Raw genomic sequence first — 20,027 nt, 5'->3', positions numbered from 1 at the left:
CATCACTCCACCTTGGTGCCAAGGTTTCCTGACATCAGGGATCCTGAAGTACTATGGTTAAAAACCCATCTTTGTGGTCAGCCCCTTTCAGCTTTCTCCCAAATCCATAACCACAGCAGGATCTAAAACATTATTTTGAGGAGACTGGGAATTGTTACACAGCCTGGCTGGCCCCAGCCTCCTGCCAACCCTTGCTTCTTTCCCTGACAATCCTGTAAAGAGAGTCCAATATCTAGGCCTCTTCTGATCCAGAGCCACACTACTCTTCTAGATATGCCTTAGACTCCAGGTCTCAGGACCACAACCTTGAATATTTCAGATCACAGGAAAGTATCAGCAATCCCAGTAGCAAAATAAACAAAATTAACATGCCTTTCTTTGATCTGACAGGACATCTCTTATGTAAATGGGAGGAAGACCAATGGAAGGTAGAGTTAATATTTCTATTTTAACAAAAATTTATTTTGAAAACTTGAAGTTACCAAAACATAATTCCTTCATACAGTTGCATGTATACTTTTATATTAACCTTTAAAAGGGGTTTCTTATGGTTTTGGTCTCCTTCAAAAGTAACCGTGGACAAAAACCTAGTTTAATAATCTACACTTCCATGACTAAGAGCACTTGCTGCTCTTACAGAGAGGACCAGAGTTCAGGCTCCAGCACCCATGTTGGGACGTTCACAACCACCTATAACTACAGTTCTAGAGGATCTGATACCCTTCTCTTCTGGCTTCTGCAGGCACCTGAACACAAACTACATCTATACAGGTGCACACACATTAAAAAAAATCTACATAAATATTTTAGAAATAATTTCCATTAACCTTAGGTAGCATATTGTCTACTGTAAAAACAATGAACAAGAAATAAAGACATCAGGTGAATGCTTAAATCCCCTTTGGCCAAACTAATTCAACTTCTCACGCTTTTTGTTATTGGTCTACCATCTCTTAGCACACCCTTCACTGATAGCAGTAGGGATTCTGGGGTCAACAACATGCAAAACAGCTCCCAAGACTTCGGCCTCCAGATATCTACACCCTTGGGCTGAGCCTCATGACTTACTTCTCAAGAAGAGTCTATGGCAGAAGCAATGGGATAAGCCTTTGGGAGTTAGGTTACTATGCTTTTCTGTCTGGCCCATGAGCACATGTGTGTATGTAAGAGACAGGGGAAGCATGGGCTTGCTCTGCTCACCTGCTGTCCCTCTCTGCCTTGTTCTGGGAGATGCCAGTCACCATGATTGAACTGCCCTAGGGAAGAGATCCTTGGGAAGAAGGATCGGGTTCAATTGCAGCAGAGTGTAGTATAAAAGCACACCTTCTGGAACTCACTAAGGTTCTGGGGAGCTGAGCCTCGAGACAGCAGTAGCTGGCTGACACCCCAGCTGCACAGCCTTCTGAGACTTAAGTCAGGGACCAGGCAGGTTCCACCTGAACTCCTGACCTGCAGAATCTGTGGGAATAAGTACTGCTGTTTCCAGGCTGCTGAATGGTGCAGTGGAAGAGGTAGCTCAGCGTCACTCCTCACTCCTAACACCCTCAGTAAACACACCGCTTCCTGTTTTCCTTTTCTTCCTTCCTTCCTTTCTTACTGAGATCACACAGCCATCTTATTCCACCCCAGGCCAGGCTGTTTCCTTTGTTCACCGACGGCTTTCTCACTAGTCCACACTCTCTCTGGGTATCGACTGTGGCTGGCATTATCATCTGAGCTGAGGGGAATGGAGCTTCCGCCAACAGTGGCTTCTGAAGTGCTCTCGTCTGCTGTCTCTGCCTCTGCAGAACTACTCAGCAGTGAAATGAAAACATTTGTTAACTTCATTGCTCAGCAGTGGTGCTGGGTGACCACCTGGGAGGAGAAGCAGGAGCGGGCTGATGGGAGGGCAGGAGGGAACCGTCAGCTGCCTGGACAGCCCTGCTCTTCACTCCAGCACCGACTGGGCATCCACATCAGAGCTGGCACTCCAGGCTGCAGGCGTTCTGTAGTGTAGCAGGCCCCCTTCTGCAACAGCACTCTGCCCAGACAGGGGTGCCGAGAGGGTGCCATATATTGTGCAGAGCTGCTACCGTGTGACGTAACTCCAAGATCCCAAGTAAAATACAGTCTTGTCACTGGGGCCAAGTTCTTCAACCAAACACTACAACTTCTTTGACTCTTAAGGGGTTAAAGGTACTTTAGTAAATCCACGTCAACACATGTTCACACAAGTAGTCAAAATTACCGAGTGAAATATAGGTATACACATTAAAAGATGAGGCAGCCAGTCCTCCTTCTACAACCCAGGAAAAGCATCGAATCTGTCCCTTCACTCAAGCCTTTTCATTGGATTTATGTACTTATCAACTGCTTCTGCCTAGGACCTTCACATTTGTCTGGGTGACAGCCAGGCCCTCCCTTCCATGCTAAGGGCCAGGGGACAGCAATAATGATAAAGATGGGGCTGGGGTGTAGCTCTGTTTAGCATACATCAGGCCCTGCTCGATCCCTGGCACCAAAAATAAAAAAAAAAAAAGAAACAATACAGACCATAAATAATAGTTCCACACCATCCTGGACAGAGTGTAGACTTGCTGTCTTCTTTAATCCTCACACTATCCCAGGATGCATTCCTTCTGCTATTCTAGATGAGCACTGGATAGGCTAAGGAACTTACCAAAGGTCACAGGGCAGCAAGCAGAGTAGTCTGAATGAAACACTGGATACATTAAATCCATCTGCACTGGATGCCCCCGGACCTACCAGAACCAGTCACTGAACACTGAGTAGGACACAGGTAATATGCACACCATCCTTACTTCGGAGACCAGTACACAGTGCTCACACCAAGTTTAACTGAACCTTTTGCTACAACTGCAAGTCTTCCTAGAGCTCTAGCTGTGTGGCCTAGACTTGATGTACAGAGGTGATCTGGAAAACACCAACTGACTTTCCCCTCTTGTAGACCTGTGAACTGATTGCCGGTTACTTGCTCTGAGAGGGTTAGTCCAGCCAGTGAGCACTGTCCTTACGACAAAAAGCCGCACCATACCACAAGGCAAAGCAGTGCCACTGCCGAGAACATCAGACTCAGAGCAGGACACCAGCTGCCTCTGAGATGCAGCTGAAGGAGAGAGAATGCTCCCTGGTCTCCAGCTCTGGGGGTCTTCCTAGGACGTCAGATTTGAAAGTGAAATAAGACAGTCCAGAAATCCAATAGTGGAGAAGTTAGCTTCTTACTCCTGACAAAGATTGCTTTGCTATATACACAATTAACTAAAAGCAGAGAGTTGCCAGGGATAAAGGAAGAAGACAATTAAAAGTTACAGCACAAACTGAAAGAAAGTATGGGCTGGCTTGAAACAGGTTTTACCACTTGCTTTCTTTAATGGTAGTGGCGGTTACAGTGCACAGTCTGGCAGGAGATGCTCCCGCACCCCAGCCCCAGGAGACCTGTTGTGATCAGTTCTGGCTGTGGAGATTCTCTGGGTTCCAGCGCCCTGCCTCTCTGTTTCAGCAATCATTGCTTAGGGAATGGCTTTGCCACCTTTCATCAGGTAGCTTGGGAGATAAACATATCAGGACACCAGGAGCCCAAGTTCTCCCTGAACTCAGTCCAGGTCATCTGTACACCTTGCATCTGTGTGTTTCAACCAGAATCTGGTGCCACTCACCAGTGGCAGCAGGCCTCAAATGGCACACACAGTGGGAGTATTTTTAATAGTGTCAAGTTACATCATGATGATTAGCCCAATAACATTCAAAGTTCCCTGGGAGCTAAAAATGTAAGAACAGGAAAACCAGCAATGCCAATGAGAAAAGCCAAACCCTACAGTTGTGCTGGAGCTTAAAATATGCTACTCCAAGGACTAGTTCTTGAATACTCTCCTCACAGAAATCTTCCAGCAGGGCCCCACCAGGAGCTGGCTATACTCTGGAAGGATGAATACTCTGTAGTCACAGGGTCAGGGTTGCCTGGTTCACAGCAGTTGCTCACTGAACATCTGCTGAATCAAAGGCAAGCAGAGCGACACTTGCAGAAAATGGGTACTCTCTGCAGCAGTTCTCAACCTGTGGGTCGGAACCCCTGTCACAGGGGTTGCCTAAGACCATTGAAAACCACAGACATTTACATTAGGATTTGTAAGAGTAGCAAATTAGTTATGAAGTAGCAACGAAATAATTTTATAGTTGGGGGTCACTACAACATGAAGAACTGTATTAAAGGGTCACAGTATTAGGAAGGTTGAGAACCACTATCTATAGCCTTTTAGGACTCAGGCATCATGTCCTCTGCCACCACTTACTACTATAGTAGTCTTGAGGCCATTAACTTCAGCAGTGCTTCTCAAAATATGGTTCACGGCCCACAGACACCAAGATGGCAGCCCATTGAGGACGCTGTTAAAGGCAGATTCCCAAGCTCTACCATGACCAGACTCTGGAGGCTCACATCTTAACCAGAACTCCAGACCACACAGGACACATTATTGTTCTAGAGACCAAGGACTTTGTCTGAGACTCCACCCCTGCAATTCAGGAAGCTACTTCCACTCAAAAGCTTGGTATCTCTCTGAAAACGTGCCCGATAGATGAAGCCTAGGGTCACATAAACCCCGTGTGTCCGAGTGAAGCACACAGTACTAGGACACTATGAGGCACTCGGTGAAAGGGGGCATTGAGGCTGCTGAGGCCAACAAGCACCGAAATAATTACAAACCAAGGCAGCAGTTGCTACCTACTGAGCTCCTGCGGTGTACCTGGCATCTTGTAGAGAATACCACATAAATAATCCTAATTATGTCATGATGACCCTACAAGGTGGTACTGGTGACATTCCCATTTTATAAAATAAGAAACCAAGCCTTACAAAGACTAGGTTGCTCAAGGTCAAAAGGAAGTAGTCAAGCCAGGCAAATAAACTATTAGGCTTGCAATGGAGCAACCCAGCCAGAAGAAGGAATGAACATATAATAGCATGGACAGATCTCAACAAAGAAGGAAACTGACCCCCCAGACTCCATCTATGTGATACTCTAGAAAACACAAACTAATCTAAATTGACAGAAGGCCAATCAGTGGTTACCCAGAGCCAGGCCCAACTGGGATCAGAAAACTGTGTGTGGTAGGGGAGGGGAGGCAGTATTACAAAAGATTTGGCAATAAAATGTTTCTGACCATGCAACAGTAAAAAAAAAATCCAAGTTAAAATCAAAGGGGTAATAATCTGTGGGGTTCCTGGCAGTGCTCAGACCTCGGTCTGACAGTGGACCTCACTGGAGCCTTGGTTCTGAACATACATTGTATACAATTTGTTCCGCACACACTGGCCTGCCAGGCGGTGCCACCAAGGGTCCTTCAAGCACCTCAGCGACCAGTCAAGACTCCTGCTTCTAGGAACTACCGGGCTTTTACTGCTCTCACCACGTTTTCTGCTTACAGATACAGATGGTTTATGGAAAACAAAGATTTGGAATATTTTTCTAGCACCACTTCTAGAACATGAGTATTGAATTAGTGCATTTGGGGTTGTGCTGTACTAGAATGCTTGATTTTTCAAGGTGCTGTTTAAATTGCTAACTTGTATTTTATTTTTTAAAAAAAGGTTAAATGAATTTTGACTTGGGATTAGAACAGACTTTTACATCACTTCTGAAATGGCCTGAAACATAACTTGTGCCATTTTGTATGAAGCAGCACTCTGCAGTCACGACTGGGAAGCCCAAGTATTCATCAACTCGGAAAATGCTGAAGATGCTCTCTGCATCCTGTAGCATCAAATATTCAGCCAAGATTTAATGCTTCACATAAAAATAGATATCCATCTCATTAGTATGCAAATCTGCTTTTGTGTGTAATAAGTGATGAAATTATATGTATACCAAAGAATTATCTTAAAATAAATTTCTTGGGGCTGGAGAGATGGCTCAGAGGTTAAGAGCACTGACTGCTCTTCCAGAGGTCCTGAGTTCAATTCCCAGCAACCACATGGTGGCTCACAACCACTTGTGATGAGATCTGGTGCCCTCTTCTGGCCTGCAGTCATACATGCTGTATACATAATAAATAAATAAATCAAAAAAAAAAAAAAAAAAAAAAAAAATAAATTTCTTGATGATTTATTATCAGAAAATGTTGGATTTGCATATCTGTTTTATATACCTGTATACCCAGGGTCACATAAAATTTCTCAAGCAAAAACAGGTTGTGAATAGAAAAGGTTGAAGCTTGATTAAAGGGATAGGTGAATGGAGGGATGGATTACCAAAGGCCATGAGAAGGTTTGGGGTGCTGCATGTCCACCTTGACTGTGATAATGGTTTCTGGACATGCACGAAAACTTGTGAAATTGTGCATTTCAAGTGTACAGTGCACTGCAGCCAAGCACGCCTCTCTAGAGCTCGCTGAAAGGAACGAGAGCAGGAGAGCCTGGAACAAGATGGCTCCCCAACCCTAAACCTAACCCAGTAATTCATTTTTTTTTTTTTGCAGTGATGGGGATCAAATCCAGGGCCTTGTGCTTACTACGCAAGACTTCTACCGTGAGCTACATCCTCCACTCTTATATTTAATTTAATCTTATGTTCTTAAAGACTATTTCCTTTTGCTTTCTGAAGTCAAAAGATGTATTATAGGCAGTTTAAAGTACAGCCACCAAGTGATTTTTAAAGCTGATACTCTGACCTCTAAAATCGAGGAAGAAATAACATAAGCCTGTAATGATCACCAGCAGTGACTCAGAGCTCTTCTAAAGCACTGTTAAAGTTACTGCCATTAGAAGATTAGAACAAGAATTAGAAAGGAAAGAAAGAAAAAAGGAAGTGTCCAACAGACCCACATAAAGATATATTTTTTGCAATTTATTTTTCTTTTATGTGTATGAGTGTTCTACCTGCATGTATGTATGCACACTGTGTTTGTGCATAGTGTCCACAGAGGCTAGAGTTATGAATGGTTGTGAACCTCCATGTGGGTGCTGGGAAGTGAACCCAGATCCTCTGCAAAAGCATGAGTACTCTCAACCACTGGGCTATTTCTCTGGCTCCTGCAATGGACACTTTTAGGTACAGTGTTATCCAAAAGGGGCGGAGACACAGTTCAAATAAACACGAGTATTACTAATCTGAGCACTGCTGGTCTAAGGAGTGCTGGCCAAGGGAAGTGGAGAAAGCCCTGAGGGAGGAAAGGAGGAAGTGTGTCTAGAAGTTTTCATGGTAACAAGCCAAGACAAAACGATGGGTTGAGCTGCGAAGAGAACACGCAAGTGCCAACAATATAAAGCCATACCGCCCTTCAGAGCAATCAGACAAAGGGTGGCGGGGATTTATGACTGAGACCCCGGAGAGACATCAGGGTGACCCAGTCTTGTAAAAAGTATTACTCTCAAGGCAGAGACTTACGACTAAATCTTGAATTTGTTTTCTAAAATGTAACCTACAATGAGCCAGGAAAACAAGGAAATGCTGGGTGGCATTTCCTGACAGAATTAGCAGTCAACAAGCCTACAGCAAGCAGCAAAGGATCCTCACTCTACCACTCCCCAACAGACTGTCAGCCTGCTGGAGGCCCCCTGCCGGGCTCTCAGCGGGTTCCCCAGAGGTAGCAGGTGGGATTCTAAGTGCCTGTGGAGTGAATCTGCAGGGTCAGGTGTGCAGAGCACAGGTGGGGATGGGTCTCAGTTACCTTACGGAAAACAGAAAAGGGCAGCTAAGAAACAGCATGACAACCATCTGGCAGCTTCCTGGCAGGAGATTTCTAACGTGTTTACACATATGGGTCACTTTTGCCCTGCTGGAATCAGGATAACTCACTGTGCAGTTCTCTAATGTCAGAATTAGAGCTGAGGGTGTACTCAGCAGTACAGTACTTACTTTACAGCCACAAGGTAGGCCCTATGCTCTATCCTCAGGCCCAGACATAAAGTCAGAATCCTTGGGTTTTTGTTCTGGCTCTGAGTCTTACGTGCTCTGTGTCTTAGTCAAGCTATTTCACCTCTTTGTATTTTCAACCATAAAACAAGACAAAAAATAGACCCATACTTTCGGTGAGGATTAAATGAGATAAGTTATGTATCAACCTTAGCACAACATTACTAAACAAATGCCTATCATTGTGTTTTTAATATTCAAAAGGGCCACTGTATTCCTCATATGATACCATTTGCTGTGTGCTTCTACTAAATATCTTTGTACATGTTCTGAGTGTCTGTTGTCTACCTCTCTGATCTGGGGTTATCTGAGACTACCTTGTTGTGGAATATTAAACTATGTAAATATGTGTTACATTTGTTTATGCTGCATTTGTTTAATTATGTAAAAATATGTTGCTGTTTTACCTTGCCTGCCTAAGGCACTTGATTGGTTTAAAAAAACAGCTAAACGGCCAATAGCTAGGCAGAAGAGGTATAGGCAGGGCTGGTGAGCAGAGAGAATAAGTAGAAGGAGGAATCTAGGCTCAGGAGAAGAGAATGAGGGAGAAAGAGAGGGAGATGCCTGGGGCCAGCCAGCCAGACACAAAAAGCAGCAAGGTAAGACATACAGAAAGAAAGAAAGTTAAAAAGCCCAGAGGCAAACATAGATGAAGAGAAACTGCTGTGGATTATGCTCATTGGTTAATAAAAAGCTGACAGGCTGGTAACTGGGCAGGAAGTTAGGTGGAAAAGCCAAACTGAGAATGATGGGAAGAAGGAGGGCAGAGTCAGGAGAGATGCCAGCAAGCTGCCCAAGAAGCACAATGCTAGTGGACAGGTAAAGCCCTGAGCCATGTGGCAATAGATAGACTAATAGAAATGGGTTAATTTAAATGTAAGAGCTAGTTAGTAATAAGGCCGAGCTACTGGCCAAACATTTTGTAATTAATACAAGCTTTTGTGTGTTTATTTGGGACCAGAAGGTTGAGACAAGAAAATTCCATCTCCATTTATAAGAAATAGGTTAAATTAAGTTATAAGAGCTAGCAAGAAATGAGCCTAGGCTAAGGCTGAGTATTCATAACTAATAATAAGTCTCTATGTCATGATTAGGGGGTTGGTTGGTGGCCTAAAAGAAAGCTTGGTACAAGGCACCATGGTGCAAACCTGGAATTCCAGCACTTAGAGGCTGAAGCAGGAAGATGTTCAAGACCAGTCTGGGTTACAGAGCAAGGCCCTGTCTCAAAACAAAACAAAAAAACTGATTAAAAAGTTGGACTCTCATGGTGATCAAGATACAACTTCCTTTTGGAAATATACTGCTTAGCAGTCTTTCAAGACCCTTCTTTTGGGAAAGAAGGGAGGCCATTTCATTAGGGAAAGTGAAACCCTGTGTGTTTTGCATTTTTCTATTTCCACCCTGTGAGGGATACTAACTTGGATTCCTGAGATGTTGAACTAGAGACACCTACCTGCTTCTGAGAGCCTTTAATCTCTGGGCATTCTTCCAGTCTTTTCAGTGTGTCCTGGGTAAGCAAGACTGCATTTGAGAAGACACTTTCATGTTCTAGCAGGAAATTCAGCTGGTCCTGCTTCCTCTCACACTCTGAATAAAGAGCAGGGTGAAACAAAACAGGGCTTTATTACTTGAAATGATGAAAGAGCAATTTCAGTTGAGGAGAACCGTCAGTCCCAGACTGCCCCACCTAGCACATGATGGATAAGCAGGATGTCAGCATTTCGAGGCTTTTTTCTGCACACATCATCTTTCTGGTGACGATCCTGGGGTGCTCTAGGAAGCAGAACACTGCTGTCTTAGTATTGCCTCTCTGCTCTGTGCTCACTTCAGCTTTCAATACCAAACACCAGGCATTTTAAAAACAAGATCCCAGTATGGGCTGCAGTAAATTGTGGTTTCCTACCTAATGGTGACGTTTGGCAAACTACCAGTGAAACAAAGCATCTGCAGGGCGTGCTGATGCATACCTGTAATCCCAGCACTTGGGAGGCAAAGGCAGGAGGATTGCCATGAGTTAGAGGTCAACCTGCTCTACATGGTGAGTTCCAAGCCAACTGGGGCTCCACATAGGGACTTTGCCTCAAAATAACAAACAACAACAAAACAATGAATTTCAAAAACTAAAAACCATCAAATACTGTAATTGGCAATAGAAGTCTGGAATTCAATTAAATATAAATTTATAAATGAAATGAAACACAAAATCAAACAACTGTTACCTGTTTCTGTGTTGGCTTCCTTTGCCTCACTTGGGATCTGTCCAGCAGGGGAAAGGGAACAAACTCCAGCTGTGTGAAGAGTCACCCCTGTGACTTCTGCAGCCACCTGAACAACAGGAGGATCTGAATTCATCTCCTGGGTCTTGGCTTTCTCGGGGCCTGCTGGCATGGTAGAAACTTCCAGGGAAGAAGAGGGCTCCCCAGGACCTTCAGAAGAAATGACTTCTACTTGAGGTTTCTCTGATTCCTTGCCACCTGCCTCTGAGGACAGCACTGAGATATCCCTTACCACCTGCCCCTGGACAGAGCAGTTTACAAGGTTGGTCAGAAGATTTTTACAACCAACAGCCACATCAAACATCTGCAGGCTATCTGCTAAGGAGATGATCTTGGAGAAGTTGTGTTTGCCCATGGGGAGCTTGCCAGTGTATGTCATTTCTAGCAAGAGGGCAAACTCCTCGGGGCTCACCACAGATGCATCGATGGAGATGGCATCTGTGCTGTCCAGTAAGGTTTTAAACAGGAGGCTGGCCGCTGCCAGGACGAGCTTGTGGGCCCTGAAGTAGATGTTGCCAATGGAAATGGTGCAATCACAGAAGCGCTGCTCCTTGCACAGGGCGTAGAGCTGCAGCAGCAGCTGCTGGCTGTAGTTGGGGAGTTCCATGGTGTAGATCCGCCCTCGACTCCTTCCTCTCTCTCTCCAGACTCCACCTAGCGAGGTTCAGCCCTAGAGAGACCCACAAAGAACTGTGTCAAACAAACAGGCATTCAGGAAAGGTCTAGTGGGAGCTGCTCAACAAGCCAAAGGACAATTCACTCACTCATTCAATAACAGCGTCCACTTCATTCATTCAGTGTTGCTCAACAGGGAGGGGCAGGGCACCAGGACTCCTGAGTTAGCAATAATTATAAATAATTCTATGTGATTAGTTAGAGGCAGGGACTGTGCTTAGTGTCCTGCATGCATGGTCTCACTTGCTCCTCATGGTGACTTAGAGTCATCTTTCCTTCCCTCTTCCACAGAGTAGCTGAGGGAAAACCAGCTATGGAAGGGCCTGTCATCATTACAGGCTGATCTGGAAGCTGTAATTACTCTCTTGTATGCCACGTCTGCCCCCTAGAAGTGCTGGCCAGCAGGAGGAACAGACACAGACACAAACTGGAAATATAGCGTCCCAGTACTCAAGCTGTCACAGCACTGGGCAGGGATCCTGACCCTCCCCTTGGACACATTTGTCATTTGGTTCATGCTCCCACTGACTCACGGGCCAGGCTCCCGTTTCCTACGCTGGGCATCCTCATCACCTCTCCAGCTCCAGCCTCCTCTAAATTCTGGTGTATACTTCCAACAGCTGGTGTACCAGCTTCCCGGTGTTCCTTTTCAATGTCTCCAATTGGAAACCTAAAAGGCGTTTGAAACTTTATGTCTCCAAAGCTCCCTGCCATCTTCCCCACTTCCCAGAAATCCTATCCTAACTGCTCACACCAAAACCCTAGAGAAATGGCTAGAGAAATGGCTCAGTAGTTAAGAGTACTGGCTGTTCTTCTAGAAGACCCAGGTTCTAGTCCCAGCACCTATGTCTATAACTATCTATAACACCAGTTCCAGGGAATCTGGTTTCCTCTTTTGGCCTCCAAGGCTATCAGGCATGCATGTGGTACACAGACATACATGCAGACCAAATGCTCATACACATACAATAAAACAAATGAACAAACAAAAATCTATAGTTAATCCTGATGCCTGTGTTTCCTCATAAACTAGATCTAATCCTTCAAAACCCCACTGGCTCTACCTGCAATATATACAAATCCCAGCACCTCTCATTCCTTCATGGCCGGTTGAAGCCACCATTCCCATTTATCGAAATTCCTACAAAAATCGTATAGCTGATCTCCATGCCTCTGCCTGCCCTACCTTCTATTCAACAGCCAGAGTGATCTATTTAGCACACAGTTAGAGCCTGGCATTTCTTTTTACAGATGCCTTAAATGGCTTCAGTGTCAGATCAAAGTCAAGGTTCTTACAGTGAACTGCACCAGCCCTTCATAACCCAGCTGTCACTGGCTGTCTAACCTCCTCTACATTCTGCTCCTCCGCCCTCAGCTCTGAGTGCACTGCCTTCCTCGCTGACCTAGGAGCACACGGAGTACACTTCAGCCATAGGGTTCCTCACATTCCTGCCAGGCTGGCTCTCTCACCTCCACCAGCACACTGCTCAAGGGCCACACAGGTGGGACATTTGTAATCTGAAATGCTTCAGAATCAGAAACTATTTCATTCTTTCTTTTCCTTCTATGAGACAGTGTCTTTTTTTATGTAGCCCAAGCTGGTCTGGAACTCATGGTCTTCCTGCCTCTGGCTCCTAAACTATAGAGATTATAGGGATATTGGCCTATAGGTGTGTGCTACCATTCCTGGCTGCAAACCAGAAACGGTACCAACATGATATCACAGATGAAAAATTCCACAGCTAGGCTGGAGAGATGGCTCAGTAGTTAAGGCCACTGACTGCTCTTCCAGAGAACCCAGGTTCAATTCCCAGCACCCACATGGAGGGATTGAAACTATCTGTTCTAGCGGACCCGACACCTTCACACAGACATACATGCAGGCAAAACACCAATGCATTAGAAAAAAAAAAATCCACAGCTGACCTCATGTGACAGGTTCAAAAGTCAACACTCAAGTGTACTAACAATACTCTGTGTGCAATGGGCTTCAGGCTACTGTGTAAGAAACAAGAATGATTACTGTGTTTATTTATTTATTTGAATACCATGTTTATATTTAGGGATCTATCCTTAAGTCTCCATAGGCAGATGTTCCAAAAACCAATATATCCAAAATATTCTGTGTCTGGAACATTCCCAGGTAAGAGCACTTGGTCGGTGTCACCGCCCTCGCCTCACCCTGCCCTGCTTTCACCTATCACGCATCACCCACTGGTGTGTGGTGCTCTGGTTGTGCCTCACCTGTCTCCTAGGTAATGCCCAAGCTTTACTGGGAGAGGCTCTTTACCACCTGCTGTCTCTCAGCGCTTAGAATGCTGCCTAGCATACATATTGCTGGTGACCTGGCAGAATAAAACACCAATTAGAGGGAAATATAATGATAGGGATTTGCAATATGCATGTAACAACCTAATTTTGGACAGAGGAGTCCAGAAGTTGGAGTAAAACTTGGAGGAAGAGTATTGACGCGTGTGTGTATGTGTGTGTGTGTGTACATGCGACGTATATGTATATTCATGTGTGTGAATGCAGACATCAGCTTACTTGGCCCATGAGTTTCTGGGTATTCTACTGTCTCCACCTTCAATCTCCCCATAGAAGTATTTGGAGTATAGATGTGCTACACATTCAACTTTTATGTAAGTTCTAGAGATTTAAACTCAGGTCCTCACGTTGTATGGCAAGCACGTTTACACACTGAGCCATCTCCCCAGCTCCCTGACCTGCATCTTAAAAAATGAGGAAGTAGGAAGGGTTGGGGGCTAAGACAGTGTGTGCAGGGCAGCTTGCAGGAGGAACATTGGGGTAGAGGAGGGTTATAAAAAAAATCAGTGGTGTTAGAATATAAAGCAGGGGGCTGGGAGAGTCAAGATATGGGTCTGGAGAGGCACAGAGTGATGACGAGGCCACTTCAAAGAACTTGGGTTTTCTCTTAAAGGCAAAGAGGAGCCACTAAAGAGATTTGTAGTAGAAGGTCACATGGTCAAGGATGTACTTTAAATATGTTATTTTAGTAATGCTTTTCTTTTCTTTTTTGGTTTTTCAAGACAGGGTTTCTTGTGTAACCTTGGTTGTCCTGGAACTCACTCTGTAGACCAGGCTGGCCTTGACCTCACAGAGATCCGCCTGCCTCTGCTTCCCAAGCACTGGGACTAAAGATGTATGCCACCATGACTGGCATCAGTAGTGTTTCTACAGAATTTAAGGAAGATAACTTTAAAGGCAGACTCTTTCATCAAAGGAGATTCAAACAAACCAGTGAGGGTCTTCACCAGAGGTAGAGACACAAAGAGGAGAGTCCAAGTGATTTAGGAACTGAAGGGCATGAAGGAAGAGAGAAACATCACCCCAGGCCCCTAGCGTGGTAAGCAGATCAGTGACAGGAAGGTCCAGATGACACTGAAGGAGACCAGTAGTGAGGGCACAGTTCAGGTTTGGGTTTGGATTCTATAGTGATGATAAAATTGTAGCATCTCCAGAAAGTAAGAAGGGTAGAGAAACCTCTGTTTAAAAAGAAGAGAGAGAAACAGTAGCTGTCTTTCTTAAACAATCATAGCTGATTCTCTTTTTACCCACCACTAGTTTTATTTTTTTTCTGATATCTGAAACGGACACATAAAAGCAGAAACAAACATATTTGGAGTCCAGCCTCCACTGTGCACTGAAGGGCTTATAAGGCACCACGGTCCTCACAATAATTAAAAAGCTGAATGACAGAAAAGCCTTGATTAGAGCAGAGATCACTGTCTCCCTAAGCTGGGTGCCAGGCAGACACAGATTACCAGGATCAGAGGCCCAGTGCAAAAGCCCCCCTGGAACAAGCCTGTGTCAGGGAAACCTGATCCCTGACTGATGAACTGACCAAGGCTGAGGACCCAGGGCACAGGGCACAGTCACAGGGCACTCTTCTCACTTGCCAGAGTTCTCCCTCCTGGAGCTCCACCAGCACTCTAGGGTGACTTATACCCACCTGTAACTCCAGTCCCAGAGGTATGACACCCTCTCCTGGTCTCCACAGACATCAGATACAAACAAGGCACAAAGACACAGACACTGGCAAAATACTCGTACACAGAGTAAATCTTTAAAAAAAAAAAAAAAGGTTACAAAGTCATTTCCAAGAGACTGTAGACTTTGTTTCCACTTCTAGCCATTCCGTACCTCATCGGTGTCATGATGGTTGGCATTTGTTAATTCACAATTGTTTCAGTTTCTTCAGAGAAGTTGGCCAATAGTAAGCATTTAGCCCTACCATTTGAGTTCACGCTATCTTAACACCTATGTGCATGGGTGTCTGTGCATGGCTGTCTGTGGTGGTGCATGCCTGCAACCCCAGCAGTGAGCAGGTAGGGATTACCCAAGTCTACATATCAACTGACAGGCCAGCAGGGCTGCACAAAAGCTACAGAGGAGAAAAGTCCTGTGTGTTTCTAAATGCACGAACAGTCCCTAGGGCTGAGTGACCCATGACAGCAGGCAGCGGCGTGAACAGCATGAGAATTTGTACCTATCTCATGGTACTTGTAGCAAAAGAAAAAAGTTGCAGAAATTGAAATAATCATTGCCAATGGGATCTTGTGGCAAACTATTTAATATTTTTATTAACAAGAAGAAATAATAATGTAATAAGTTGATTATGAATAAACAGTTGGGCAGAATCTCTTTTAAAAAGAGTAACAAAGATTTTTATTTGTATTTATATTATTTATATGGGTGTTTTGCCTGCATGTATGTAAGTGCACCATATGCCTGCAGTGCCCACGGAGGCCAGAAGAGTGTTGACTTTTATGGAACTGGAGTTATAGACCACTGTGAGCCACCTTGTGGGTGATGGGAATTGAACCTGGGTCCTTTAGAAGAGCAGCCAGTGCATTACACAGATACTAGCAATGTCATAAACTTGAACAATAAACAGAGAATGAAGGTAGTTATGGCCAAGAACAGTCAAGGGCAGGCAAGGGCTACTCAATGAATGTATAAGCGAACAATATTAAAAGTTTAAAAAAATACTAAAACTAACAGGGATGCTAATTTCAGAATAGACCTTTGGCAAAACAGCACACTGAGGTGATATAAAGTCATCTTTTCTACCACTACAGACACACAGATAAAACCCACAAAGATGCTTTTAAAATACATAGTCAAGTTTAAAAAAAAAAATTCCCCAGGCACCTGAAAATGAAAGAGACGTCAAAATCAAAGCTAGGATAGTAAGTGAGAGTCGAGACCAGCGGCCCTGCGGGGGATTCAAGCTCATGTACAGGCCCTGCACTTGAAGGACGCTGCAGTAATGCAGGCAAGAGATGTGACTTCCAGCAGGCAGAAGACAGGGAGGGGAACTGAGACCCCGTGTGAAGCCCAGGCCTAGGCTCAACCCCCATGCTACAGTCATGCTGAGCACCAGGAAGTAGACAGCAGCGGCTAGTCATCTAGACCTGATGCAGAGAACCACACACAGACCCATGCCACACAGGCACAGCAAGCATTCTGTGTCTTACAGGAATCCCAATCTGATAAATTACCACAAAAACTTGTCTCTGGTATGCATCAGAAGATACTGAGAAACTTTCATAATCCAAAGCAAAGAGACTCACACAGAGAAACAGAAAAACCCAGGAAGGACGCTTGCCACCACAGACCATGTGGAGAAGGCAACTGGATGCAGAGCAACAGAAGAAAGTTTCAGACGGGACCTTTGAAGTGGGGGTTAAGAAAAGACTTCTTAAATAGTGCCCTGAAAGAAACAGGAGGCTCATATTTTGAGTGTATAGATATCAACAGAGCTCTCTACAAAGATTTACAAACGGGAGATAACATCTGTAAAGTTTAAAGGCATCAAGGAATTTATAACTAGAAAATAAAACGAATTCCTATAATCTTAGAGAAAAAAGTTGAACTCCGCAGAGGCGGGCAAGCAAAGGGGCTCACAGGCAGTGATGGTGCTGTTACAAAATAATGATCATTTTGTTGATTAACTCATTTTATTCTCATAACACCTAAGGAGGCAGACCCTGACACCGTCACTTCTTTGAAGCATATACTAATACTATCCTCTTTAGTGATGAGAACACTAAGGTCCAGAGAAGTTGCTCAATTTCTTCACAGTCAAATAGAAACTGTAGCAGAACCTGGGTTTAGGCTATCACTGGGGGTATGTAATCCATACAGCTGTTCGGGGAAGGCGGTTTGGTCAAGAGTTCAGGAGACAGGCAGCACACATATGCCTTGCAGACTGGGAAACATTCTCCGGTGCACACATACAGGCCCATTAGGAAACAGCACTCACTGAGTACTGTCTGTGGTAGCAGAGAGACAAGAGGCATTTGAAATGTCCAAGTCTGAGAGAATAGGTAAGCAGAAATGGAAGGTGTACACCATGGAAGACAGGCCACCAGACAGGAAAACGTCCTGTCATCGAGACACAGACATGGGCAGAACTTCAATACCCAATAGTGATTAAAAATAAAAACCAAACCAGCAGGGCGAGACAGCAGGCAATACCGTGAGCACAGGTTACAAACATATCAAAGAGTATTATATATCGGTCAAGACCACACACACAGAGGGGGAGAGAGAGAGAGAGAGAGAGAGAGAGAGAGAGAGAGAGAGAGAGAGAGAGAGAGAGAGAGAGAGAGAGAGAGAGAGAGAGAGAGAAAGGGGGGAAAAGGGAGCTAGTCACAGAAATCCATTCACTGCTCGACAGATTAGACAGAGCTGAAGAGAAAGGTACTCACCTTAAGAGAAGTCTGAGACAACTGCTCACTACAGACAGTAGAACTAAAAAGACAGAAACAGAAGGGGAAAGCTGAGACTATAGAAGACGGAATACCAAGCCTGACAGGCATCTGGTGGGCATTCTAGATAGAGACATGCTGAGAACATGTAAGAAAATATACCGTTTCTGAGAATTTTCTAAAACTAAAGACAGAGCTGGGAAGATGGCCCAGTGCATCACAGTGAATGCTGTACAAGCACGGGGATCTGAGTTTGAATCCCCAGCACTCATGTACAAGCTGGCCATGGTCATGTGTGCCTATGATGCCAGCGTTGAGAGGTGGGGAGCAGGCAGAGACAGGCAAATTCTGTTACTCTAGCCCAAACGGCAAGCTCCAGATTCAATGAGAGAGACCCTGTCTCAAGGGAATAAGTCATCCAGTGACAGAGCAGGACGCCCACAACACTCCTTCGCTTCTGCCACACTTCTAAGAACATACATGGACATGAACAACCTCCCTAAATAAACAAACAAATAAATAAAATTACAGATAGACATATGTCTTTAGAATTATTAACACAGACAAAGAATTTAAGCAAAAGGCATCCTGGGAATGGCAGACACGTTACTGACTTCCCAATCATGGCAATGGTGTCAAAAGAAATGGAGAAGCAGTGTTCTCACCTCCAGGGACTGGCCTATAAACCAAGCATGCACAAGACGATCAAGTGCCACCTGAGATGAGCCTCCGAGTGTGAGACTAGGAGACTGTCAGTGACAGAGCCACTGTGAGGGAAAATGAGCTAGAGAGAAGAGACAGGGTAAGAGAAACAGCAGCAGCAAAGAAAGCACAAAGCTCCCAGCTCAGCTAAATAAGAAACGATGGGAGTACTGAGAACTGGAACCTCTTTTGTTGGTTCATATATACAACTATTTGAGACACCGCACAATTTATACTGATGAAGGAGAGACTCCTGTCTACACAACATCATGGATGCACTTTAAAGAAACTGCCAGAGAAAGCAGACACAAAAGAGTATCTGACTAGATAGTCCTGCATACAAGATGCACATGTAGGCAAAGCTGATAAAATCAGGTGGTGGCATCAGGAAGCTGTTGCTGGGCACAGAAAGAGACAGAATGAGGAACATGGGAGAACTCTGGCAGAATGCAGATGCTCTCCATACTTTTTTGGGCAGTGGTAATTCCTACTGTTTTCTCTTTTAGAGTGCCAGGTTTGGAAGTCAGAGCCTCACAAGGCTAGATAAACAAGTACTCTATCACTGAATTATCCCCACCCCCACCACGTGAGTTGGGTTTTACGAGCAAATCTGCCAAATTTCATCAAATACAGGCTGGGCATGGTGATGCATGCTTTTAATCCCAGCACTCAGGAGGCAGAGACAGGTGGATCTCTGTGCATTCACAGCTAGCCTGGTCTATAAATCAAATTCCAGACCAGTCAGGGCCACACAGTGAGACCCTGTCCATCTCAACCCTGTCCCACCGCCCCACCCCCACCCCAATCTGTCAAACACAGAATACTTAAAATCACTAATGGTGATCAATGATGGTGTACACCTGTAATCCCAGCTACTTGGAGGGCTGAAGCAGAGCTCTGAGTTCAAAGCCAGTCCGAGGGGTGTGGTTTCAGACACCAACCAATGACTCTAGGAATTAAAGATCAGCATCACAGAAGCTAAGAGAAGTGAGACTAGACTCATTTTCTGTAAGTCAGAAGATGCCCCAAATAATGTTGGCCTGTTAAGCATACATGGTGACAGGTAAGAACATAAGGAAACAAAAGTCAAGGCTAGGGACAGCTCAGTGACAGGGTAGTCCCTTGCCTGGCATGCATGAGACCCTTGCTCTGATCCCTTAACAATGGACACAAAGAAAGGAGGAATTTACAAAACAGAGGTATAAGAAAGAATAAGGAAAAAAGCAGTGAGTGGAGGAAAAGGAGAGCAAGGGAAGTGTACCAAACAGAAACAAATTAAGATGGAAGCAATAATCTTTAAGCATTAGTAATCATAATAAGTAAACAGATGACAATTTTCTTGTCAAGAAGTAGGGCTCCTCTGCTTGAACTTTTAAAAACTATATTGTGTGTGTGCATGCATGTATGTGTCTCTGTGTTTGCACTTAAAATAGTGTCGTGTGTGTGTGTGTGTGTGTGTGTGTGTGTGTGTGTACGCTTAAAATAGTGTTGTGTATAGTAAACATTAATGAATTAGCTATTTTTACTTCCAAGAGAGGCTGTGAAACTAAATTTCTGACTTAAGCATCTGTCTTTAAAGAAACTAACTATACAGCCTTTGCAGACCACTTTGGGAAAGTGGGCTACAGAAAGCCCAGAGCTCGCTAAGCTACACTTGAGAAACAAATTATACAAACTATACAACCTTTGCAGAACACTTTCTGCTACAGAATTCTGTTACTAAGTAA

General features: G+C 44.5%; 1 protein-coding gene across 7 annotated transcripts in view; it reads right to left on the bottom strand.

Moving 5' to 3' along the window:
• Zbtb40 (zinc finger and BTB domain containing 40) overlaps positions 1-20,027 on the bottom strand; it is a 74,445-nt gene that overhangs the window by 31,314 nt on the left and 23,104 nt on the right. For 6 of the 7 annotated variants that reach the window (XM_052715826.1, XM_052715821.1, XM_052715823.1 and 3 more), the window contains exons 2-3: positions 10,130-10,856; positions 9,364-9,497 (exon numbers count right to left, since the gene is read on the bottom strand). In XM_052715826.1, coding sequence (XP_052571786.1) covers positions 9,364-9,497; positions 10,130-10,793 — 798 coding nt within the window. In that variant the 5' untranslated portion in view covers positions 10,794-10,856. Of the gene's footprint in view, positions 1-9,363; positions 9,498-10,129; positions 10,857-11,394; positions 11,532-20,027 lie in introns of all 7 variants that reach the window. The other variant, XM_052715822.1, reaches the window with a different exon arrangement.

Source organism: Peromyscus californicus, unplaced genomic scaffold (genome assembly GCF_007827085.1).
Source record: "Peromyscus californicus insignis strain IS unplaced genomic scaffold, ASM782708v3 Scaffold_5__1_contigs__length_169319896, whole genome shotgun sequence".
In the NCBI taxonomy this organism is placed as follows: domain Eukaryota; kingdom Metazoa; phylum Chordata; class Mammalia; order Rodentia; family Cricetidae; genus Peromyscus; species Peromyscus californicus.
The sequence above is the reverse complement of the archived record's forward strand: the minus strand, read 5'-3'. Positions and strand labels throughout refer to the sequence as shown.